This window comes from Pongo abelii, chromosome 20, assembly GCF_028885655.2.
Source record: "Pongo abelii isolate AG06213 chromosome 20, NHGRI_mPonAbe1-v2.0_pri, whole genome shotgun sequence".
NCBI classification, from domain to species: Eukaryota; Metazoa; Chordata; class Mammalia; order Primates; family Hominidae; genus Pongo; species Pongo abelii.
Window position 1 is genome coordinate 39,701,956 of NC_072005.2, and position 26,147 is coordinate 39,728,102.

At 51.1% G+C, this 26,147-nt stretch overlaps 2 protein-coding genes across 27 annotated transcripts in view; both read left to right on the plus strand.

Moving 5' to 3' along the window:
- GARRE1 (granule associated Rac and RHOG effector 1) overlaps positions 1 to 5,688 on the plus strand; it is a 101,126-nt gene extending 95,438 nt beyond the window's left edge. For 25 of the 26 annotated variants that reach the window (XM_063719206.1, XM_063719211.1, XM_063719197.1 and 22 more), the window contains 2 exons: positions 1,645 to 1,723; positions 2,774 to 5,688. In XM_063719206.1, coding sequence (XP_063575276.1) covers positions 1,645 to 1,723; positions 2,774 to 3,082 — 388 coding nt within the window. In that variant the 3' untranslated portion in view covers positions 3,083 to 5,688. 26 annotated transcript variants of the gene reach the window in all.
- A 9,800-nt stretch (positions 5,689 to 15,488) lies between these two features.
- The window catches only part of GPI (glucose-6-phosphate isomerase), a 52,527-nt gene continuing 41,868 nt past the window's right edge, over positions 15,489 to 26,147 (plus strand). Inside the window, 4 exon segments of the mRNA NM_001133512.1 lie at positions 15,489 to 15,646; positions 16,606 to 16,696; positions 17,044 to 17,112; positions 18,838 to 18,957. Coding sequence (NP_001126984.1) covers positions 15,525 to 15,646; positions 16,606 to 16,696; positions 17,044 to 17,112; positions 18,838 to 18,957 — 402 coding nt within the window. The 5' untranslated portion in view covers positions 15,489 to 15,524.

Here is a 26,147-nt window from a genome sequence, read left to right on the forward strand (position 1 = left end):
ACTTGCACAGAATAGTAGTGGGGTGGGGGGTGGCAGTGACCAATCACGAGCACACATTCAGATGCTTTCTGTCCACACTTGTAGTCCCAGCTACTTGGGAAGCTGAGGTGGGAGGATCACCTGAGCCTGGGAAGTTGAGGCTACAGTGAGCTGTGTTTGTGCCACTGCACTCTAGCCTGGGCAACAGAGTTAGAACCTGTCTCAAAAATCAAAAAATCATGTCAGGTTAGGCTAGGTGCTCTGAAGGAAAATAAAGCAGGGTATGAGGGTAGTAAATGCAGAGAACAGGTGGATGTTCTATTTCCAGCACTTAGTCAATGAGGCTTCTGATGAGCAGAGAGCTGAACAAAGTGCAGCAGCAACTGGTGGGGAATTGGCAGTGGGGTATGGGTGAGGTGGGAAGAGTCAAGGATGACACACAAGTTTTCCGCCTGAGCTTCTGTGAAGGGTGCCATGAACTGAAGTGCTAAGCCTGCAGGAGGAGCAAGTTTGAACCGGGGGTGGAGTTTGAGACTTCTCTTTCAGACATATGACTGATTCGACTTCTAAGAAGTCACATCTGGCACCATCTCTGCAGAGACTGTTGTCTGCATGCAGGAGTGCCGGCTCTGATCTGGCCACATCCTGCCTTTTTCATTCAACCTTGTAACAGACTTTTTCATGTGATTAGTAAAACGAATGGGCTTTAAGTCACATATCGTTAGTGCTTGGAAACAGTATCTCTTTTTTTTTTTTTTTTTTTTTTTGAGATGGAGTCTCGCTCTGTTGCCCAGGCTGGAGTGCAGTGGCGCAGTCTTAGCTCACTGCAAGCTCTGCCTCCCAGGTTCACACCATTCTCCTGCCTCAGCCTCTCAAGTAGCTGGGACTACAGGCGCCCGCCACCACGCCCGGCTAATTTTTTGCATTTTTAGTAGAGACACGGTTTCACCATGTTAGCCAGGATGGTCTCGATCTCCTGACCTCGTGATCCGCCTACCTCGGCCTCCCAAAGTGTTGGGATTACAGGCCTGAGCCACCACGCCTGACTGGAAACAGTATCTCTTAAATAAATTAACAGAAAGCTGGCCGGACTCGGTGGCTCACACCTGCAATCCCAGTACTTTGGGAGGCTTGGGCGGGCAGATCACCTGAGGTCAGGAGTTCGAGATCAGCCTGGCCAACATGGTGAAACCCCATCTCTACTAAAAATACAAAAATTAGCTGGGCATGGTGGCACGCACCTGTAATCCCAGCTACTCGGGAGGCTGAGGCACAAGAATTGTTTGAACCTGGGATGCGGAGTTTGCAATGAGCTGAGATCATGCCACTGCACTCCAGCCTGGGAAACAGAGTGAGACTCAGTATCAAAAAATAATAATAATAATTAAAAAAGCCAAAGAAGGTGGACTCAGCAGCTGAGTAAACCAGTGCCTGTCTTTGCCTGTCACCTCTACCCCCAGCTCCTCCACCTGCACTGGCCGTGCAGGAGCGCCGTCATTCACTGCTGGCTCCCCTTAGCTGCCTTTACGCCATTGACCCAGGCAGGCCTCCTCCCCTCCTAGAACCAGGGCCTGGAGATGCTGGAGCCTAGCACTAGTGTGTACCCTGCAGGTGGGCTGGGCAGGAAGCCAAGCAATCACTGCCCTGAGCTCTTGGTTCTTGCAGGAAACACAGCAGTGGAGAGCAAGACACCAGCACGCTGCCCTCACCGCCTCTCCTCACCACAGTGGAGGACGTGAACCAGGTATTCAGGCAGGCTCTGTGGGCACAGACGTGGGCTAGCTTCCACAACTGCAGTTTTCAGAGGGCCTCAAAGTAATGAGGGGTCTTCTTTGTGGTGATTAATTTTGTGTAAATGATTAGCCACCTCAGCTGACTCAGAGCCACAGGAAGCTCTATGGCTGTGCTGTCCAGTGTGATAGCCATTCACCACATGTGGCTATGTAAATTTAAATACAAATAAAAGTTCAGGCTGGGTGTGGTGGCTGATGCCTGTAATCCCAGTGCTTTGGGAGGCCAAGGCAGAAGGATGGCTTGAGGCCAGAAGTATGTGACCAGCCCGGGCAATATAGACACTGTCTCTGCAAAAAAATTAAAAGATTAGCCAGGCATGGTGGCACATGCTTGTAGTCCTAGCTGCCCAGGAGGCTGAGGCAGGAGGATGGCTTGAACCCAGGAATTTGAGATTACAGTAAGCTATGATTGCACCATTGCAGTCCAGCCTGGGTGACAGAGCGAGACTGCCTCTAAAATACTTTTTAAAAAGAATCAGCCGGGCGCAGTGGCGACGCCTGTAATCCCAGTACTTTGGGAGGCCGAGGCGGGTGGATTACGGACGAGGTCAGGAGATCGAGACTATCCTGGCTAACGGTGAAATCCCATGTCTACTAAAGATACAAAAATTAGCCAGGCATGGTGGCATGCGCTTGTAATCCGAGCTACTCAGAAGGCTGAGACAGGAGAATCGCTTGAACCCGGGAGGCGGAGGTTGCAGTGAGCTGAGATTGCACCACTGCACTGCAGCCTGGGCGAGAGAGAGACTGCATTTCAAAAAAAAAAAAAAAGTTCACTTCCTCAGTTTGCACTAGCCACATGTGGCGAGTGGCTACCATACTAGACTGTATAGGCACAGAACATGGCTATCATTGCAAGAAGTTCTGTTGGACAGGGGTGTGGGAGTGAATGGGGCTCTCACCTGGCTTCCTAGGAGGGAATAAGGGCCAAGGATCTGGGGAGGTGGGAAATGATGATACATTGCCCGAAATGCCACTAAGAATTCTCTTTTGTCTCTCAGGATAACAAAACCAAAACATGGCCACCCAAAGCACCCTGGCAGCACCCTTCCCCGCTTCCCAGCACGCTGCCCAGCCCCAGCGCACCACTCTATGCAGTCACCAGCCCTGGCAGCCAGTGGAACGACACCATGCAGATGCTGCAGTCTCCAGTGTGGGCCGCAACCAACGACTGCAGTGCCGCTGCCTTCTCCTACGTGCAGACCCCACCACAGCCCCCACCCCCACCAGCACACAAGGCAGCACCCAAGGGCTTCAAGGCCTTCCCTGGGAAGGGTGAGCGCAGGCCAGCCTATCTGCCCCAGTACTGACCCCAGGCCGGCCAGCCTGCCTGCCTGCCCGCCCAGAGCTGTGGGGATGAGTGTCCCCACCCCAGGGCCACCTAGCTGACACCAGCCCCTCAGAGGACCAGTGCGCCCCATCCCAGGGAGGGTTCTTTGGGGACAAGGGTGGTTGGCAGCCCCGAGCCTTTAAACCTGGCTTCTGAAACGATGGCAGCATCAGAGTCCTGGAGAGCCAGCTGGAGACACAGGCGTCTGGCCTTCAGGGGCTTGCTAGGGAACCTGCATGCCTAATAAGCCCCGCAGGTGACTCTGATGCAGGCGCCACGGCCACACTTGAAGAAACAACTCTTGGGTTTTTAGTCCTGCTGTGTATTGGGAAGACATCAGGCCTGAAAGCTGAGGGCATAACTGACCATTTTTCGGAAACTCTCTCCTCCCTCCTCCACACCTTGAGTGATGACCACGCCAATCACTGTACTTTATAGCTATTTTTTTCATGTAGGTTTTTAGTTAAAACATCTGCCTAAAATGCATTGAATATTTTAAGATAACAGATATAGTGGCTGGAGGTTTGTTTAACACTATCTTTATTTAAGCTTATACAAAATGGGCAAAATACAGAATATTTGTGATTGGAAGCAGTCACCTGGGGTTTCTGGGGGTGGACAGTTCCTCGCCACCCAGCAGCACCCAGGGACTGCGGCCTTTCCCAGCTTTACGGAAGCAGGATGGTGGAACTTGTGCCGGAGGTATACTGCTGAAGGTGCGTGGCAGTGGACCAGCCGGCTGCTGTCCATGTGCAGAGCAAGGCTGCACCTGCTGCCCTTCGATCCTTCCACACATGGCCAGGACACTGCCACAATCCTCGGGGTGTGGTCAAGGGGCACTCAGAGACACCTGCACTAGAAATTGCATTGACATTGTGAGCTGGCTCAGAAGATAAACCAATTAAGATGTAGATAGAAATTAATTTAAGGTCTTTTCTTAAAAAAAAAAAAAAAACACCTCATTTTCAGTTAACATGTGCCATTAAATAGATAACATCCTGTGGATTTAGGGATATTTTCCAGCCAGAATGGATCCAGAAGAATTGAATGGTGCTTAAATTGAGAAATAATAATAAATATATCTATATAGAATAGACATATCCCACTGTATATTAATTGAGGTTACAGAAAGTTCTTTATATAAAACTTATTTAAATTTTTCATATTTCATCTTTGAAAAAGTCTGAGAAAAATCCGTAATATTTTCTGGTATGAAAGTTTGACAGTATTAATATTTTTTTTATATTTTCTTAAATCATTAAACCATTTTAATATATGTTAACTACTAATAAATGGTTTATTCTTTCTAACTCCATATAAGCTTTTCCAGCAAAGATTGTAATAACACATTTATGTTCTCGTTTTTCTACAGATATAAGTAAATTTATATATAAAAATACCAAAAAGAGGCCGGGCGTGGTGGCTCACGCCTGTAATCCCAGCACTTTGGGAGACCGAGGTGGGTGAATCACAAGGTCAGGAGTTCAAGACCAGCCTGGCCAATATGGTGAAACCCCATCTCTACTAAAAATACAAAAATTAGCCGGGCGTGGTGGCGTGCGCCTGTAGTCCCAGCTACTCGGGAGGCTGAGGCAGAAGAATCGCTTGAACCCGGGAGGTGGAGGTTGCAGTGAGCTGAGATTGTGCCACTGCACTCCAGCCTGGGTGACAGAGTGAGATTTCGTCTCAAAAAGAAAAAAAAAAAAGAATAAAAAAAAAATATATATATATATGTATGTAAACACACACACACTAATTCGAGAGGACCTGTAGGGTGTCTGAGCCCAGCCACCTGAGTTTTTAGTACTGTGTTGTCAGGCCCTTCCCAGGCCTCAGGTGTTGTCTTTTGTGCTGTGTGGGGATGCATTGCTGCCTGTATTTATGATCTTTTGCCGTGGTTCTGAGCATTCACCTCACCATGTTTACAAAGAACTGTTTTGTATATAGACATTTTCAGGCACGTGCTTTGCACCAACCCTGCGTGGCTCTTGTCTGTGTTAGCTGTCACAGTGTGCACGCTAATCTCTGTTAAAGTTGTCTATGGCTGTTCTACTTGTAAGATAGTTTTCTGTTTCCTTCAGTAATGTGTCCACAGTGCCCTGTATTTCGAGTTCTGTTATACTGAAGTACTCTTGTTTTAATAGTGCCTCTCCAAAGGCCTCACCTTGGACAGAGGTCAATCCTTGATGCCCCAGCACAGGTGACGTCGCTAATTGTCACTTTCCAGTTTGTTTTTCTCTATTAAGGAAGACATTTTCTAATTGCATCTCCATGGGCTGTGAGACTGTGTGAAGCCGTTTGTGTGGTCTCCATGTAGGTGCTGTGTTCCCGGCACCGCCTTGTTCTGAACACTGGTAATTCCAGGTGCTGCGCTTGGCAGAGGGGTCTCGCCAAAGCGCATGTGTGTGCGTGTGTGAACGTGTGTGTCCTTTGCATGGTTGGGCGTGGCTGCCTTGCTAGGGCATCAGCAGGACATTGTGTGTATAGTTACAATGCTTCCAAACTGGAACTCTACATTTTGTATCTTTTAAAGCTCCTATAAGTAAAATAACTATTGGCTTTATTAAAAATATACATTTAATAATACTTTGTATCCTTGTTTAAAATGAACTGCAGAGGACATTATGTCAAAAGCCCTGCCTGATTCATTGCTTTGAAAAGCTGCACACTGAGTTGGTTTTTAGGTCAGCCTGTCCTCTGATTCTAGCAAGGGGAAGACCACTTGGGATATTACAGTGAGCTGAAGTGGATGGGCAGGAGGGAGAACAAGCAGCTACACCTCCTCTATTGGCTTCCCTAAGGCCCAAGCTGGTTTAGGTCTCTGTGCAGGGGGAGCCAGTGCAGTAGTGAAGGAGACATCCTCTGCAAGGGTACAAGCTCTCTGGGTTGGGGTCTACCAACACCCATGTTCCACCAAATGTGGATGCTGTGACTTGCCCAGCCAGCTTGTCCAATGAGGAGACCCAAGAATGAGGGCTTGTTTTACCCTCTCCCCAAACCAGGGACCCAATCTATGGCAGAGATACTGTGCCTCACAGGGATAAGAAGGACCTGTCTCTGCCGGCCGCAGTGGCTCACACCTGTAATCCCAGAACTGTAGGTGGCTGAGGCAGGTGGACCACAAGGCCGGGAGATTGAGACCATCCTGGCCAACATGGTGAAACCCCATCTCTACTAAAAATACAAAAATTAGTTGGGCATGGTGGCGTGTGCCTGTAATCCCAGCTACTCAGGAGGCTGAGGCAGAAGAATCACTTGAACCAGAAGTCAGAGGTTGCAGTGAGCCGAGATTGTGCCACTGCACTCCAGCCTGGCGACAGAACGACGAGACTGTCTCCAAAAAAAAAAAAAAAAAAAAAAAGGCCAGGCACTGTGGCTCACACCTGTAATCCCACCACTTTGGGAGGCTGAGACAGTAGATCATGAGGTCAAGAGTTCAAGACCAGCCTGCCCAACATGGTGAAACCCCATCTCTACTAAAAATACAAAAAATTTTTTTGTATTGTGGTGTGGTCGCAGGTACTTGTAATCCCAGCTACTCAGAAGGCTGAGGCAGGAGAACTGCTTGCACCCGGAAGGCAGAGGTTGCAGTGAGCCAAGACTGCTCCACTGCACTCCAGCCTGGGCAACAGAGTGAGACTCTGTCTCAAAAAAGAAAAAAAAAAAAAACAGGACCTGTCTCCCTGGATGATGCCATCCTGTTAAGCAGAAGGAAGATAGTGTGAGAACCACAAATAGAGGGCAGGTCACAGGAGCATTTCAACTCATTTTCATTTACAGAAAGCACCTCAGTGGAACCTTTTTTTAATGACCTGAAGAAAATGGAGTAATGTGGGCATTAATATATAAGCTGCTGGTGTAGGAACCACTCTTCTTTCTGCCAAGATGCCCTGAAGTTGAGCATGGGGACCAAGTCCCAGAGCCTTCCAAATGCACCTCAGGACAAAGTTGCTCAGTAACAGCCATGTTGCCTGAGAGTGCTCAAGAATACACTGGAAGTTCATATTAAAAAGCTAGCAGGGGCTGGGTGTGCTGGCTCATGCTTGTAATCCCAGCAATTTGGGAGGCTGACCTGGGAGGATTGCTTGAGGCCAGGAGTTCAAGACCAACCTGGGCAACATAGTGAGACCCCATCTCTTTAAAAAAAAAAAAAAGCCCATATTTTATTCAAGAGTGTTCCCATTTAACACAAGCACCCAGTTCTCTTGACTAGTTCTGATTCACAGCAATGCTAGAGGCCAGAGGGCAGGAGTCCCGTAGCTCTGGCTGTGTGCAAATGAGTGGGGAGGAAAGCTGAGCAGATGCTACACCTGAGCTACTACTGCAAGGGCTTCACAGGCCTCGGCCCATCTGAGAAATGGGGGAGGATGCGCAGGCATCTGAGGTACTTGGGAGGCTTGTGACCTTTCTTTCCCACCTGGGGGCTCCTTGGATGGGGGGCTTCCAGTTTGGAGGCTGAGATGCTGCATGCCAACCATGCGGCTGTGAGGGGATGGCCTTCTGTGCACTGTGTGGTCACTGCTGTGACCTGCCTCCTGTTGTGGAGACAGGAAATAAACCTTCTCAATGATCAGCTTCTCTACTGCCCAAAAGCATGTATGTGGACAGCATGACTGGCTACCTCCCAGCGACAGGTACCCAGGAGTCTGAGGTACCTCCAAGGGTAGACTCTGGAAATAACACATGCACCTAGCCTTACAGCACAGGGGTGAGCTCCTGGGCCTAGGCCTGTGTGTGTCAGTGAGGGGACTGGATGTGGCTTGTACTGGAATATTGACTTGGAGATGTGGGCCTAGGTGAGGGAGAAGGATTGTTTCAGGCGTGTCACATTCATTTCAACATTCACGAATGTCACATAAGGGCTAGGCCCTTGCTAGGAGCCAGGACTGCAAAGATACAGTCCCTGCCTTTAAAACTCAGTATTTTAGGGGAGACAACCCATCTTTCCCGTCCTTGATAAGAGAACCACCATCCACCAGCAACCCAGTTGCTCAGGCTGAAATCCCAGAAGATATTCTTCATTCTTTTATTTCCTCATTCAGCTAATCAGCAAGTCCTATAAGTGTATTCCCAAGCACACTCAAATTCCACCATGTTTTGTCCGGGCGTGGTGGCTCACGCCTGTAATCCCAGCACTTTGGGAAGCTGAGGCTGACCCGTGGTCAGGAGTTCGAGACTAGCCTGACCAACATGGTGAAAACCCATCTTTACTAAAAAATACAAAAATTAGCTGGGCATGGTGGCGGGGGCCTATAATCCCAGCTATCAGGAAGCTGAGGCAGGAGAATCGCTTGAACCTGGGAAGCAGAAGTTGCAGTGAGCTGAGTTCTCACCATTGCACTCCACCCTGGGCGACAGAGCAAGACTCAGTCTCAAAAAAAAAAAAAAAAAAAAATTCCACCATGTTCTTACATCTCCACTGCCATCTACCTGGACTTCACCTGGCTCCTGCCTCTCCCCCCACAGCCTCAGGGTTTCCCATGCACCCTCCCCTACTTCCAAGTCGCCTTGCCGTGTGTCCTCCAACTTGCCTACCTGTTGCTCCCAAGGCTGCTTGGGCCTCTCCATCGGTTTTCTGGGGTCAGAGCCCATCTTCCAGCCTGGCTTTGTTTCTCATGATAGCACTTAGCACTCTTCTGGAATTTTGTGTTTGCATTTGTGTCTCACTGGAATGAAGGCCCCATGAGAGCAAGGAGCGAGTCTTATTCATGGCCACATGTGCAAGGTACAGGACAGCTCCTGTGACCACCACAATGCAACTTGAGACAGATGAAAGGACGAGTTGCTGGGGCCAGAACTTACGAATTCTAATACCGAGCAAAAGAATAGAACTAGAGGCCGGGTGCGGTGGCTCACGCCTGTAATCCCAGCACTTTGGGAGGCCAAGGTGGGAGGATCACTTGAGCCCAAGAGTTCAAGGCTGCAGTGAGCCGAGATCTTGACACTGCACTCCAGCCTGGGTAATATAGCAAGACTGTCTCTAAAAACGAAAAACAAAAACAACCAGACGAAAACACTCTCGCGTTGGGCTAAAAGAATACTATTAAATACATCATCGGGGCTGTCCCAGGACTGGGAGGGGATTAGCACTACGGTGGAGCTGCGGATAGGCCCAAGCAGGCCTCAAATAAATGTAATGCTTTTTATTCTCGTGGAAACACCTATGTACAATGGGGAAAATGTTTTTAAGCATCTAGCAAAGGATTCACGGGGCTCTGGTAACGAAGCCCCGAAACGACAAGACTGGATCGCGCAGGGTAGGGCCGACACCGGGGACAAGCCCCCGGCCTCTTGGGGGCGCGGTGTGGAGGTGGCCCCTCCAAGCACCACTCCCGATGTGCGCATGCGCACAGTCGCCCGTACGCAGCGCGTGCACACGTGCACTCACCACGTCCATCCCAGACGTGCCGACCCGGGTGTCTGCAAGGCTCGGTCTCCACACCCCAGCGCCCGACCCTGCGCGGGGACATGCGCACAAGCGCGCGCCCTGACCACCCGGACGTGCTGGCCCACACGCACACGCGTGCGCATTCCTCCCCCGCCCCATCCGCGCCTGCGCTCAACCCCGCCTACACCTGTTCCGTGGCCTCCCCGGAGACGATGAGCCAACCCCGGTAGCTCCACGGAGCCCCAGAGGCGTGGCCCCCTCGCCTTCGCTGGTCAACATGACTCAGCATCCTCGGTGGGCTCGCCTCCTCCCCCGGAGCAGCTGTCTAAAATCCATCGGGGTGGAAACGCCACGCCACGCCACGCCCTGCTCCCGACTCCTTCAGCTCCGGCCCCAGAACTGACCACCCCACCAATCCCCTGTCCCAGTCCCTCTGCCTTCACTCCCATGACCACCTGTGCTCCAGGGCCTGCCTGACCCCTGTCCAGCGGCCCTGAAGTAAGGTCTGTGATGTCTAAATGCCGATACCTCAGTTTCCCCATCTTTAGAACGGGGCTCTTGTTTGGAACTGTGCCCGCCACAGCCTTCAGTAAGTGTTAGCTTCATCAATACTCAATGGCAGTCAATTGCTTTTCCAGGGCTGCCTTATGCTTGAAATTAAATCTTTGCTATCCAGAGTTAGGACTGTCCCCGGACTTCCTAACTTGCCTCTGCTGTCAGGTGTACCCTCTGGTCCGCTCCTCTCTCAGGGCCAGATCATCTTGCTGGGGGCACGTGAAGGTGTCCGGCTCTGCAGCATGCTCTCTTGGAATTTCTGGGCTAGGTTTCCTTTCGATTCTCCTTGGTCAGTCCCTGGCCTGGGGGCATGACTCCTCCCAGCTTCGCTGCACCCCAGGATCCTGGGGATTCTGAGCCAAGCTCTGCGATGGGCAGGACTTGGCTCAGCATATGGTAGTGATTGTAGTGATGGTGGTAGACAACAGAATATAAAATGACCTTATGGCCAGGCACAGTGACGCACACCTGTAATCCCAACACTTTGGGAGGCTGAGGCAGGAAGATCTCTTGAGGCCAGGAATTTGAGACCAGCCTGGGCAACATAGTGCGACTCAGTCTCTACAAAGAATAAGAAGAAGAAAATTAGCCGGGACGGGGTGGCTATGCCTGTAGTTCTAGCTACTCAGGAGACCGAGGTGAGAGAATCGCTTGAGCCTAGAGTTCAAGGCTGCAGTGAGCTATGGTCATGCCACTGCACTCCAGCCTGGGTGACAGAACGAGACCCTATTTCAACTAATAAGACATAACGGGGATGATAAGGAGTGGAGAAAGGGATTGCTTGCTCCTCCACTTTCCCTCCACCTTTTTCCTAGGACTGAAGAGGAACTGGCAGGAGCACAGGGCTCAGGAAGGAACCAGGCAGCCTGGGTTGATTCTCTAGTTAAGAGCAGAGTGCCTTGTTTCATATTTCTTTCTTTCTGTCTTTGTTTTTGGAGACAGGGTGTCACTTTGTGACCCAGGCCGGAGTGCAGTGGCATGATCTCGGCTCACTGCAACCTCTGCCACCCGGGTTTAAGTGATTCTCCTGCCTCAGCCTCCCGAGTAGCTGGGATTACAGGTGTCCGCCACCACGCCTGGCTAATTTTTGTAATTTTAGTAGAGACAGGGTTTCACCATGGTGGCCAGACTGGTCTCAAACTCCTGGCTTCAAGTGATCCGCCCACCTTGGCCTCCCAAAGTGTTGGGATTACAGGTGTGAGCCACCGCTCCCGGCCTTGTTTCACACTGCTTTCTCTTCTTTTTTTTTTTTGAGACAGAGTCTTGCTGTGTTGCCCAGGCTGGAGTGCAGTGGCATGATTCACTCACTGTAAACTCTGCCTCCCGGGTTCACGCCATTCTCCTGCCTCAGCCTCCCGAGTAGCTGGGATTACAGGTGCCCGCCACCACGTCCGGCTAATTTTTTTGTATTTTTAGTAGAGACGGGGTTTCACCATGTTGCTCTGGCTGGTCTCGAACTCCTGACCTCGTGATTCACCCACCTCAGCCTCAAAAAGTGCTGGGATTACAGGCGTGAGCCACCGCGCCCGGCCTCATTTCACATTTCTTAACCTCTCTGTTAAATGGAGAGGACAACAGGGTATCCTTCATAGGACTGCCATGAGGGATACATGGAAAGGATTTAGCATGGAGCTGTGCACGTAGTAAACCTGGCTGGAGTAGTAGCCATGTTGGTAATATTGTAGTATGATGATGAATGGCTTTGGATTAGTAATGACCTTTCTTCGTACTTTTCTGTGCTTTCTCCCTGTAGCCACTGTGACTTATGGCCCACCAGATAGGAACCTAGTTTCCTGCTAACATAGAAAATCCAGGCTGGGCGCGGTGGCGCATGCCTGTAATCCCAGCACTTTGGGAAGCCGAGGTGGGTGGATTACCTTAGGTCAGGAGTTCGAGACTAGCCTGGCCAACATGGTGAAACTCCATCTCTACTAAAAATATAAAAATTAGGCCGGGCACAGTGGCTCACGCCTGTAATCCCAGCACTTTGGGAGGCCGAGGCAGATGGATCACGAGGTCAGGAGATCGAGACCATCCTGGTCAACATAGTGAAACTCCATCTCTACTAAAAATACAAAAATTAGCTGGACATGGTGGTGCATGCCTGTAATCTCAGCTACTCAGGAGGCTGAAGCAGGAGAATTGCTTGACCAGGGAGTTGGAGGTTGCAGTGAGCCCAGATGGTGCCACTGCACTCTGGCCTGGTGATAGAGGGAGACTCCGTCTCAAAAAAAAAAAAAAAATTAGCCTGGCGAGGTGGCGGTTGCCTGTAATCCCAGCTACTAGGGAGGCTGAGGCAAGAGAATTGCTTGAACTTGGGAGGTGGAGGTTGCAGGGAGGCAGAGGTTGCAGTGAGCCAACATTGTGCCATTGCACTGTAGCCTGGGCAACAAGAGTGAAACTTCGTCTCAAAAAAAAAGAAGAAAAAAAGAAAATCCATGTAACTGGAGTTTCAAAGTAAATGTGAAATCTGGGATAGTTGAAGCTTCTGGGAATCACAGAGGCCAAGTTGCAGAGGTGTACATTATGGAAGGTTAAAAGGCAGGGGAAATCTTTGAAATGGCAATCATCAGAGGCCAATTTGCAGAGGTGTACATTATGGAAGGTTAAAAGGCAGGGGAAATCTTTGAAATGGCAATCATCAGAGGCCTCACCTCCTGCCTCTTCCGTAATACCCAAAGCTGTTTCTAGGGTTCCTGGTGGTCGGGAGAGGACACTGGACAAGACTGTGGCAGTGGACAGGTGAACACCCATAACATCTTTGGAAAGACTTGGAGTTGTGAATGACAACTGAACTCCAAACAGACACTAAAGGGAATCGTTGGTTTACATTCTAGCTGCAGGCAGAGGTGGCCTGGCCCCAGGAACCTGGGCACTGTGAGGTTCACTCTGACATCTCTCTGGGGGTCATTCTCTTCGTTATTTTCCTCGAGACCAGGGACTAGAGCTCAGGTCTGTCCTTTCTGACAGGCAGCTTCACACCATAAAAAGCAGAGACTTTCTGCTGCTGGCTGCAGGGCCCTGGGAAAGGACCCTGTTTAGCTGGCGTAAGTTAGGTGCTCATGTCTGATGGATTCAGGCAGGGGTAGAAACACGGGTGGGAGAGGATGGTTTTAGACAAAGAACAACAGCCGTCCATCTGGTCACCCAAATAACCTACTAGAAAAAGGCAGTCTCAGTTTGCAGGTGCAGTGCTTCATGCCTGTAATCCCAGCACTTTGGGAAGCCAAGGCAGGCAGATCACTTGCACCCAAGGATTCGAGATCAGCCTGGGCAACATGATGAAACCTCGTCTGTACAAAAAATAACAAAGCTTGTCTCTACAAGAAAAAAATTAGCCGGGCATGGTGGCGTGCACCTGTAGTCCCGGCTACTCAGAAGGCTGAGTTGAAAAGATCGCTTGAGCTTGGGAGGCAGAGGCTGTAGTGAGACAAGATCGTGTCACTGCACTCCAACCTGGGTGTGACAGAGAGTGAGACCCTGTCTCAAAAAAAAAAAAAAAAAAAGAAGGAGTCAGAGGGAGTCAGTGGTTACTGTTGGGCTAGAGTCATCTGAGGAATCACAGGATAAGTGATAATGGGGCAGTGGCTACCGAGACTCGCCTTCCTATTGGTTGAGGTTTTGTTCTGAAACACAGGATTTGGGGTGGGAATTCTCTTCTGTGTAGATGAGTAACTGGCTTAGAAAACCCTGATTGGAGTGTTTCTCAGAACCCCAGTAGAGGCCAGGCGCGGTGGCTCACGCCTGTAATCCCAGCACTTTGGGAGGCCGAGGCGGGTGGATAACGAGGTCAAGAGATCGAGACCATCCTGGCCAACATGGTGAAACCCCATCTCTACTAAAAATACAAAAATTAGCTGGGTGTGGTGGCGGGCGCCTGTAGTCCCAGCTACTCAGTAGGCTGAGGCAGGAGAGTCGCTTGAACAAGGGAGGCGGAGGTTGCAGTGAGCCGAGATCACGCCACTGTACTCCAGCCTGGTGACAGAGTGAGACTCCGTCTCAAACAAACGAACAAACGAAAAAAGAACTCCAGTAGAACAGATACTGTTCAGCACTACCAGGGTTGTGCTAGGTGTGGAAGCTCAGTGAAATCTTAGAGTTGACAGTTCTTAGAGAAGGGCCATGTGGACAGGGCTGTTCCCTGGAAAGTCCTGTGACCCCTCAGTGACCACTTATTTCTTTTGTTGTCAGCCTTTCCCTATTTTCTTTTCTTTTCTTTTTTTTTTTAGACAAGGTGTTGGTGTGTCGCCCAAGCTGGAGTACAGTGGCATGTAATCACACTGTATACTGGAGTACAGTGGTGGTAATCACCGCAGCCTCGAACTCCTGGACTCAAGTGATCCTCCTGCCTTGGCCTCCCGAGTAGCTGGGACTGTACAGATGTGCACCACCACATGCCCCGCTAATTTATTTTTAGTATTTTAGAAGCAGTGTTTTGCTGTCTTGCCCAGGCTCGGCTTGAACTCCTGGTGTCAAGCTATCCCACCTCCCAAAGTGCTGGGATTATAGGCAGGAGTGCCCAGCCCCAGAGTTCTTACAATGACTTACAAGGTTTTATGTGATCTTGTTGCCTCCCTTTTGCTCTCTGACCTCATCTTTTTTTTTTTTTTGAGATGGAGTCTCGCTCTGCCGCCCAGGCTGGAGTACAGTGGCTCACTGCAGTCTTCACCTTCCAGGTTCAAGTGATTACCCTGCCTCAGCCTCCCGAGTTAGCTGGGATTACAGGCACGTGCCACCAGGCCCGGCTAATTTTTGCATTTTTTTTTTTAGTAGAGACGAGGTTTCACCAGGTTGGCCAGTCTGGTCTCGAACTCCTGGCCTCACGTGATCCGCCTGCCTCGGTCTCTCAAAGTGATGGGATTACAGGCGTGAGCCACCGCGCCCGGCCTAGTCACTTTTTCCTTAATTGCAACCCTGATTCTCAGCACCCTTTTCATCTTGGTTTTCCTCAATAGCCCTTACCAGCACCTGACACACATCATCTGTTGTACTTGCTTATTTGGCACATATGTATCCACAGCGCCTGGAACACTGCCTGTAACGTGGAAGGTGTTCGATCTATAGAGTTTTGTCGAATGAATGAATGAATGAATGAAGCCGACTAGTGCACAGGGAGTGCAGTGGCACGATGGTAGCTCACTGCAGCCTCCAACTCCTGGGCTCCAGTGATCCCCGGGCTCTGCCCACCCTCCCCACTGCCACTTCCGGGCAGAGGCCAGCAAAGCGGCGGCGCAAGAGGTAGGGAGAGAGGAGCTGAGGCCCCAGATCAGCGGCCGCGGGCAAGGTCGCTCAGCGGGCACCCGGCCTGGGTATCGGGGCGCGGGGCGGGGGCGGGGCCGGGGCTCAGGGGTGGGGCCGGGCCGGGCCCGGCGCCTGCGCCATAAAGGCCGCCGCGCGCCCCCGCGCCTCGCTTGCTGCGCGCTGCCGGCGCTCCTTCCTCTTGGCGCGCGTCTCCGTCAGTGTACCTTCTAGTCCCGCCATGGCCGCTCTCACCCGGGACCCCCAGTTCCAGAAGCTGCAGCAATGGTACCGCGAGCACGGCTCCGAGCTGAACCTGCGCCGCCTCTTCGATGCCAACAAGGACCGCTTCAACCACTTCAGGTGCGGGCGGGCCGGAGGCGGGGGCTGCCACGCGCGGCGCCCGGAACTGGGCACGCGGGGCTGGGGTCTGGAGGCGGGGGCAGCGGTGCCCGGGGACCCCAGTCCCCGACCTCCAGGCCACGGACTGGGGCCCAGGCCGAGGCCGCACTTCGTCCTTGGATTCTCCTTGGAGTGCGTTCCTGGGGGCTTGCGGCCTCGCCGGGAGTCTCGGCGCCGGGTCTGCTTCGTTACGAGGAAAAACGGGCCCCCTCCATGGGGATATTTCCCCTCCCCCTCCCCGTGCAGCTCCGGCCATTTGAGCAGGGGCTCCTTTCGCAGTTGTGAAGAGAGGCCCTGGCTGACGCAGCAAGCGGGAAAGGGCTGTCCCTTTCCATCCGCTTCTGGCCACATGGGCTTGGAACCGTCGGCAGGGCGGGTAGCCCGGGCTGGGGGGTTTGAGGGAGCTGAGTGGAAGGGTGGAGACGTCGGGCGTGATTCCTGCAGAAGAGACCTGTGCACGACCGGGAAGTGGGAAGGAGTGTTGGAGCAAATCATGGGCGGGAGTGCGGCCAAGGGAGCTCTGATCACTGATGCTGGTGGAGGGGAGGAGGGGAGCGACTGTGGCTCCGGGCTAGACGTCCCGATGGCCATCCCTGTCATCTAGACGGGTGCCTGAGTAACTTAGGGCAGAAAGTGGAAGCCCTGGGAAGGGGTGGTCCCCCCCGCCTTCAGTCCGGGCTCCTCATCCAGGGTCTGCCTGCATCTAGGGTCTGTGAGGATGGTTTCTTTCTCTGTGCTGCTGTTGCAGATCATCCTGGTGGGCCAGCAGGTGACAGACATCACCACTGTGCTGGGTGGCCGCGGCCCTTGTGGGGCGTGGGTCAGGGAGGATGTTTCTTCTGGGAACAGCTCCTGCTTAGGGCATGGCTCCCCGCTAGGGAGACCAGGGTGTGGTCAGCAGTATCTCCATCTTTCGGCAGCTTGACCCTCAACACCAACCATGGGCATATCCTGGTGGATTACTCCAAGAACCTGGTGACGGAGGACGTGATGCGGATGCTGGTGGACTTGGTAATGTTCTGCTTGGGGAGGCATGACTGGTAACCGACAGAGTGGTAGGTGAGCTGGGCTCCTGGGAGTCACCAGGACCTTGAGTATCTTGAGTTCTTCCTCTCATTAGACCTCAGTCACCTCCTCTGTGCTGGTGAGGCACCTGTCCCTGGCTTAGGTTCTAAGCAGCATCCCAGGGACCCCAGTGTCTGATGTCTGAGTAGACCCTTCCCAGACAGTGGGAGAGGGAACCAGACAGCCGCCGTCTGTCTGTCTCATTGGGGACAGCACCAAGCCTTGCGTTTGGGGGCTGACACTTGGGGTGGCCAGTGTGGGTGGGACGAGGCCTCAGTATCGTCTCTTCCTAGGCCAAGTCCAGGGGCGTGGAGGCCGCCCGGGAGCGGATGTTCAATGGTGAGAAGATCAATTACACCGAGGTGAGCAGGCCCCACATACCCTCTGGGGCCTCCTTCCTTCCCTTTGGGGTTTATCTGACTGTTAGCCGCATCACCCTGTGTCTTCACCCCTTCTCTTGGGCAATGCTTTTGCTTAATGAGGGGCCTGAAGGCCTTTTTCCTCCTGCTTGTAGCAGGGCTTTGGGGTGTGTCTTCCACAAGATTGGTTTGGTGAGCTCCTTGGAATGGTTCCCAGTGTCTGCCTGGGAGGAGCACATCTCATACCCAGAGGGAGAGTTTCTCAAGGCTGACATTTTCCTGGAGAAGTTGACTCTAATATATCCTCGCTGCAAGTTTTAGTAGCGACAAGAAGAATCTTAGGTCACCAAAGACTTCAGCCTACTCAAGCAGTAGGAGTCAATAGGAAGCAGTGGTGAGGCCAGGCCTGGGGGCCCCTGTTCCTGACTCAGTATGGGAGCCCAGCCTGGAGGTATAATGGACACTGAGCACCCAGACTCTGTCCTCATGATGTCATTATCCTTCTCTTACATGTGAGGAGTCTGAGTTTCAGAGGTCACATGACTTATCTAAGATGTCATAGCTGTAAGAGGCAGAGTGGAGATTTACACTCAAAACTGTCTTGCATTGTGGGTCTAAGCTGAGAGAGGATGCAATCAAGGAAGGCTTTCTGGAGGAGTGCATTTGCTAATAAATGTGGGGCAGGAGTGGGGTCTGGCAGGGTGAGGGTGGGGTGGCATGAAGCCCTCCACCTTAGCAAGCCTCTCACTGGGTTGGAATCCCAAGATGATCCTTTTCCTGCCCACCTGGGGTCTTTAGACCTTCGCTCCAGGACTCCTCTGCTGACTTCAGGCCGTTTCACTCACGTGGCCGGGCCAGCCGCCTGGCACCAGTCACAGACTTCAAGTCTGGTTTGGTTCCTGGCAGTTGGTAGTTATCGGGCTGCTTGGTGAGGGCAGCTTGAGTTGCATGCCTTGCTGCAAATCCAAGGAGCTGAGGACACTACCTAAAAGGTGCCAGCAAACACCATGGACACACATTGGGAGGATGAGGTTACTTCAGGCTTCATGAGCACTCATCTTCGGAAAGCGTTTATTTATTTATTCTGAGATGGAATCTTGCTCTATCACCCAGGCTGGAGTGCAGTGGTGCGGTCTTGGCTCACTGCAACCTCTGTCTAATGGGTTCAGGCGGTTCTCTGCCTCAGCTTCCTGAGTAGCTGGAACTACAGGTGTGTGCCACTCCACCTGGCTAATTTTTGTATTTTTAGTAGAGACAGGATGTCACCATGTTGGCCAGGCTGGTCTCGAATTCCTGACCTCAAGTTATCCACCTGCCATGGCCTCCCAGAGTTCTGGGATTACAGGCGTGAGCCATGGCATCCGGCTTCTGAAAGCATTTATTGCTTGTTTCTGACATGTATTGTGCCATTCTCTGCCTTTGCTCACTGTTCCTCTTTTCTCTCACTGTTCATGCCCTGAGCACCTCTGGCAGGCCTTCGGGGCCTGTCCTAGGCATATATGGGTCCCCCCATCTCCTCCTGACTGACTGCAGCACATAAGTCCTTGGGGAGCTCCTACTTCTCTAAGCATACAGTGGGTTCTTGGAACAAGGTTATGGTGCTAACAGAGACCTCAGGGCCTGCCTGTCCAGTGGATAGAGGGCCGAGCTATGGCTCTATGCCCAGCTGGGAGCATGGCTGCCTGGGGTTGGGGGGACAGTCTTTAACATCCTGACCCTCATCCCCAGGGTCGAGCCGTGCTGCACGTGGCTCTGCGGAACCGGTCAAACACACCCATCCTGGTAGACGGCAAGGATGTGATGCCAGAGGTCAACAAGGTTCTGGACAAGATGAAGTCTTTCTGCCAGGTAAGTTGCTACTGGGCTGGACTCACCCTTGGCCGTGTGTGTATTTGGGAATCTGGGAGCCCTGAGGGGCAGCTCTTCCCCTCTTCTTGGAGGCAGGAGTCAGGCTGTCACTGCAGCTTAAAGGAGGGGTTGCCTATGTGATCGCTGACCCTGGGGTCTTTGCTGAGGCCTGAATTTCTCCTGGCTCTGCTCTGAAGGAACCTGCTGCTGGCAGAAGTGGGGCCAGTTTCTTTCCTGAATTATAGACACCTGTGGACTCATGGTGACAAACCACAGAGGCTTGAAATGAAAAGTGGGGCGCCTGAGAGACAGGACAGTCAGGAAAGGAAGGAGCTTTTTCTTTTTTCTTTTTTTTTTTTTGAGACGGAGTCTCACTGTCTCACCCAGACTGGAGTACAGTGGTGCTATCTCAGCTTACTGCAACTTCCGCCTCCTGGATTCAAGCTATTCTCCTACCTCAGCCTCCCGAGTAGCTGGGATTACAATTATGCGCCACCCTGCCCAGCTAATTTTTTTATTTTTGGTAGAGACGGGGTTTCACCATGTTGGCCAGGCTGGTCTCAAACCCCTGACCTCAGGTGATCTGCCTGCCTCACCTGGGATTACAGGCATGAGCCACTGCGCCTGGCTGGAGGGAGCTTTTTCTAATCTCTTTTGTCATACACCCTTATCACCCAGTCTAGAAACAGATAAAACATTGTAAAATTTCCTCAACCCTGGCTGGGCACGGTGGCTCATGCCTGTGATTCCAGAACTTTGGGAGGCCGAGGCAGGTGGATCACTTGAGGTAAGGAGTTCGAGACCAGCCTGGCCATCGTGGTGAAACCCCATCTCCACTAAAAATACAAAAATTAGCCAGGTATGGTGACATACGCCTGTAATCCCAGCTACTTGGGAGGCTGAGGCAGGAGAATCGCTTGAACCCGGGCGGCAGAGGTTGCAGTGAGCTGCGATTGCATCACTGCACTCCAGCCTGGGCGACAGAGGGAGACTCTGTCAAAAAAAAAAAAAAAAATTTCCTCATCTGCATTCCCAGCTAATTCTCCAGAAACAGACTTTGTAAAGTTTCCTGTAGCCAGGCGCAGCAGCTCATACCTCTAGTCCCAGCTATTCAGGAGGCTGAGGTGGGAGGATGGCTTGAGTCTGGAAAGTTGAGGCTGCAGTGAGCCATGGTGACACCACTGCACTCCAGCCTGGGCAACAGAGCAAGGTCCTGTCTCAAAAAATAAATTTAAAAAATAGAAAAGTTTTCCTGTGAAGTCTTCCAGAAAGTTCCTGTTCACATACACATTTGTCATCTCCTCTTTGAAACACGTACACATGTGCACATGCACACAGGTTGGTTTTCTCCCTGCTCCTCTGAAGCTTATTTCCACCTGGAAGTATGTAAGCAGTGTCCGTGTGTCAGTGACAGTGCATGTAGCATGACTTCCTTTTCCTTGTGTGTAGGGTGGTAGGGGTTGCCTCAGAGACCAGCTAAGTTTCCCCACGTCAAGCACTTGCCTCAGTGTCTATCCTAGCGGTGATTCTGCAGGGGTGGGTCGGCAGATATCCTCACGTCTGGAGAACGAGGGTGATGCTGGTGTGTCTGTGTGGGCTATGCATGCTCCGAGGGTGATCGTCCAAGCTCTTGTCAGCTGGGATCATTTGCTGCTTGTCCTAGAAGCAGTGGCCTCCACATGTGGCTGGTCAAAGTCCAGTTACTTTGGCCAAGAGCCACTTTCAGACCTGAAAATGGGCTGGGCGCGGTGGCTCACGCCTGTAATCCCAGCACTCTGGGAGGCTGAGGCAGGTGGATCATGTGAGGTCAGGAGTTTGAGATCAGCCTAATCAACATGGTGAAACGCCGTCTCTACTAAAAATACAAAAAAATTACCTGGGCAGGCATGGTGGCGAGCACCTGTAATATCAGCTACTGGGGAGGCTGAGGCAGGAGAATCTCTCGAACCCTGCACTCCAGCCTGGGGGACAGAGTGAGACTCTGTCTCAAAAAAAAAAAAAAAAAAACAAACAACAAAAACCAACCCATCTCTGCAAAAAATAAATAAATTAGCTAGGCGTGGTGGTGTATCCCAGCTACTTGGGAGGCTGGGGTGGGAGGATTGCTTGAGCTCGGGAGGTTGAGGCTGTACTGAGCTGAGATTGTGCCACTGTCCTCCAGCTCGGGTGACAGAGTGAGACGCCTCTGGGGCAAGGTCTTTGGGTGTGTGGCAGAGCCTTTCCAGCCATCTGCTGTGAGTGGCAGAGCTGAAGTGCATTAAAAGCCTAGTGCTGTGTGATCGGTCTGGGTGTGCTCAGCCATGCCACATGGTGAGGGTAGCACTGCACCGTGTGGGGTGCTGTTTCCAGGAAATCCTTCCCTTAAAGCTGGCCACTGGAGTACCTGACTCAGGCTGATAAGGTATTTATAGTTCAAAAAAAGTTGCTGAATGGCAGTAATCCCCTGGTGATGAACATTCCCCATAGCTGTGCTCTCCAAAGGTTGCCAAGATTGGGTGAAGACGTTCACTGTGACCTTGATTGTAGTGGCAAAACCTGAAACCAAGCTGTACTCATTTATCAGGGGACTTACCAAGTAGAGTCAGCACATATTCATATACTGTCATCCTGGGCACCATTAGGAATTAGGGAGCTACAGTTGGATTGACCTGCCATGCTGTTCAGGATGGACTGGGAAGTTGAAAAAGGAAGTTGCAGAATTGGTGGGTATGGTAAAGCCTCATTTGGTCAAATGAAGGCTGGGTGTAATTGTAATAAAGATAGACACATCTGGCTGGGTGCGGTGGCTCACACCTGTAATCCCAGCACCTTGGGAGGCCGAGGTGGGTGGATCACGAGGTCAGGAGTTCAAGAGAAGCCTGGCCAACATAGTGAAACCCCATCTCTACTAAAAAAAAAAATACAAAAAAGTTAGCCGGGCATGGTGGTGCATGCCTGTAGTCCCAGCTACTTGGGAGGCTGAGGCAGGAGAATCACTTGAACCCCAGAGGTGGAGGTTGCAGTGAGCCAAGATCATGCCACTGCACTCCAGCTTGGGCAACAGAGTGAGACTTTGTCTCAAAAAGAAAAAAAAAAAAAGACACGTTTTTCCTCTAGGATGCTTCATTATAACAAACCTTTGACAGTCGGGAAAAGAGCCTGTTGCCCAGGCTGGAGTGCAATGGCGAGTTCTTGGCTCACTGCAACCTCTGCCTCCCAGGTTCAAGCGATTCTCCTGCCTCAGCCTCCTGAGTAGCTGGGATTACAGGCATCTGCCACCACTCCCAGCTAATTTTTGTATTTTTAGTAGAGATGGGGTTTCACCATGTTGGTCAGGCTGGTCTCGAACTCCTGACCTCAGGTGATCCACCCACCTTGGCCTCCCAGAGTCCTGGGATTACAGGCATGAACCACCACGCCCAGCCATGACTTGCTTTTTCTAACCTCTTTTGTCACATGCCTGTGAGGGAGGGTTGAGAAGTTGAACAACTTATTTTATTTCTTTCTGTATTGATGGAAATTTTCCCATGGCAGTTTATTTAAAGAAAAAGTAGGGCCAGGCACGGTTGCTCACATCTGTAATCCCAGCACTTTGGGAGGCAGAGGCAAGAGGATTGCTTGAGGCCAGGAGTATAATACCAGCCTGGGCAACATAACAAGACCCTGCCTTTAAAAAAAATTTAAAAATTAGCCAGCTGTGGTGGTGTGTACCTATAGTCCTGGCTGCTTAGGAGGCTGAGGTGGGAGAATTGCTTGAGCCCAGGAGTCTGAAGCTGCAGTGAGCTATGATCATACTCCTACATTCCAGGCTGAGCAACAGAGCGAGACCCTGTCGTTAAAACAAAACTAAAAAATACCCAGCAAGCAAGGTGCAGTGGCTCTTGTATAATCCCAGCATTTTGGAAGGGTGAATCGGATCATTGCAGGCCAGGAGTTCAAGACTAGCCTGGGCAACCTAGACCCTGTCTCTTTTTTGTTTGTTTGTTTTTTGAGGCGGAGTCTCTCTCTTTCATCCAGGCTGGAGTGCAATGGCCTGATCTCGGTTCACTGCAACCTCCGCCTCCCAGGTTCAGGCGATTCTCCTGCCTCAGCCTCCCGAGTAGCTGGGATTACAGGTGCCTGCCACTACGCCCAGCTAATTTTTGTATTTTTGGTAGAGATGGAGTTTCACCATGTTGGCCAGGCTGGTCTTGAACTCCTGACTTCATAATCTGACCACCTCAGCCTCCCAAAGTGCTGGGATTATAGGCGTGAGCCACCGTGCCTGGCCTATTTTTTTTTTTTAATTAAAAAATAATTTATAGTCTGGGTGCTGTGGCTCACACCTGTAGTCCTAGCACTTTGGGAGGCTGAGGTGGGCAGATCACTTCAGGTCAGGAGTTTGAGACCAGCCTGGCCTACATGGCAAAACCTGTCTCTACTAAAAATACAAACAAAATTAGCCGGGGGTAGTGGCAGGCACCCATAATTCCAGCTACTCGGGAGACTAAGGCAGCAATATCACTTGAACCCAGGAGGTGGAGATTACTGAGAGCCGAGATGGCGCCACTGCACTCCAGCCTGGGTGACAGAGCGAGACTCCGTCTCAAAAAATAATAATAATAATAATAATTTATAACTGGGCATTGTGGTGCATGCCGGTAGTCCCAGTTATTTGGGAGGCTGAGGCAGGAGAATCGCTTGAACCCGGGAGGTGGAGGCTTCAGTAAGCTGAGATAGCACCACTGCACTCCAGCCTGGGTGACAGAACAAGATTCCATCTCCAAAAAAAAAAAATTAAAAGAAAAAGAAAATTGCTGGATCTTATTAGTGTATAGTAATTTTTTATTGATGTGTGGGAAATTATTCCAAACTTGAGCAACTAGAAGCAACAATCACCATCTCTTTAGGTGAGGAATTTTCAGTGGCTGTGTTTGGTGTAGTGGCTCTGATATTCTAAGGTTGCAGTCAAGGTGTTGGCTAAGGATGTGGTCATTTGAAGGCTTCATGGGGGTTGGAGGGTCAGCTTTGAAGATGGCTCACTAGCAGTGCTGGCTTTGAGAGGCACAGACAGTTCGTGTCCTCATGACAAGGCAGCTTATTTCTCCCAGAGCGAGTGATCCAATAGAGAGCAAGGCAGATGCCTGGAGGTCTTTTGTGACCTAATATCAGGATTCACATTCTTTCTTTTTTTTTTTTTTTGAGACGGAGTTTCACTCTTGTCACCCAGGTCGGAGTACAATGGCATGATCTTGGCTCACTGCAACCTCCGGTCCCCGGCTCAAGCGATTCTCCTGCCTTAGCCTCCTGAGTAGCTGGGATTATAGGTGCCTGCCACCATGCCCGCCTTTTTTTTTTTTTTTTTTTTTTTTTAATTTTTTTAGTAGAGATGGGGTTTCACCATTTTGGCCAGCCTGGTCTCGAACTCTTGATCTCAAGTGATCCGCCTGCCTTGCCCTCCCAAAATGCTGGGATTACAGGGTGAACCACCACGCCCGGCTACACTCTTTGATTTCTATAATACCCTGTTGGTGTTACAGATCAGCTCTGGTCATCATGGGAAGGGACTGCACCAGTGGGTTAATGCCAGGAGACAAGGACCAGTGGTCACCATCTTAGAAGGTGGGGGGCTATCATAGTCCCACTTCTGGTGCCTAGTGATTGATTTGTGTTCCTTCCACACGCAGATACCCCACTCACTTTCTCCTAAGTCCATATTCTGTTACAGTATTAGAAGTCTATTAGAAGTCTAGAACCTCATCTTGTCAAGTACAGGTGTAGTAGTACCTGCATTTCCTTTAGTACAGTTCCTTTCAATCTGAAGACTTGCGAATTTAAAGAGACAAATTACCCCTCACACACCCAACATACAATGAATGGTGAGGTGGGCATAGGATGACTGGTATGTATGGGATAATTATCTCTTTTCTTTTCTTTTTTCTTTTTTTTTTTTTTTGAGGTAGGGTCTCACTCTGTCGCCCAGGCTGGAGTGCAGTGGTGCAGTCACCGCTCACTGCAGCCTCGAACTCCTGGGCTCAAGCAATTCCCCACCTCAACCTTCTGAGTCGCTGGGACTACAGGCACATGTCACCATGCCTGGCTACTTTTTTATTTTTTGTAGAGACGAGGTCTTGCTATGTTGCCCAGGCTAGTTTTAAACTCTTGGGCTCAAGTGATCCTCCTGCCTCAGTTTCCCAGTAAGTGCTGGGATTATAGGCATGAGCCACTGAGTCTGGCCTGCATATTTAGGTTTTTATAATGACCACACTGTACTTCTGGTACCAAAATCTGTATTAGTTATCTATCATTGTATAACAAATGACATCAGAACTTGGGTTAAAACAGCAACACACTTTTTTTTTTTGAGACGGAGTCTTGCTCTGTCACCCAGGCTAGAGTGCAATGGCGCAATCTCGGCTCACTGCAACCTCCGCCTCCTGGGTTTAAGCAATTCTCCCGCCTCAGCCTCCCGAGTAGCTGAGATTGCAGGCACACGCCACCATGCCTGGATAATTTTTGTATTTTTTTTTTTAGTAGAGACGGGGTTTCACCATGTTGGCCAGGCTGGTCTCGAACTCCTGACCTTGTGATCCGCCTGCCTCAGCCTCCCAAAGTGCCAGGATTACAGGTGTGAGCCACCATGCCCGGCCTAGCAGTAAACTTTTATTACCTCTCACAGTGTCTGTGGGTCAGAAGTTTGGGAGCGGCTTAGCTGGTTGGTCTTGGTTTGGGGATCTCTCATGAGGCTGTAGTCAAGATGTTGGCCAGTGCCCCAGTTATCGGAAGTTTTGATGGGTTTAGAGGACCCCCCTCTAAAGTGTCCCACACATAGGAAGTGAGTTGGCTGTGACTGTTGGAAAAAGGCCTTAGTTCCCTGCCGCGTGGACTTCTTTATGAAACTGTTTGAATGTCTTCACAACATGATAGACAGCTTCCCCAAAGCGAGTCATCCAAGAGAGCAAAGCAGAAACTGCACGTTCTCTGAACTCACTTCTGAAGTCACATTTCACCCCTTTTGCAGTCTCCGGATGGGTGCACAGGTCACCCGTCCCAGCACAGGCGGAAGCTATGCAGGGGCATGAGTTCCAGGAAGCAGGGATCACTGGCGTCTGATTGGAAACTGGCTGCGGGTCTGATACTCCTTTCCCCGGCATAGTCCAGTCACAGTTTTCAGCATTTCACATCTCTTGGTCTCTGGCATAGCAGATTCTGCCGAGTTATCCCTAGTTTTG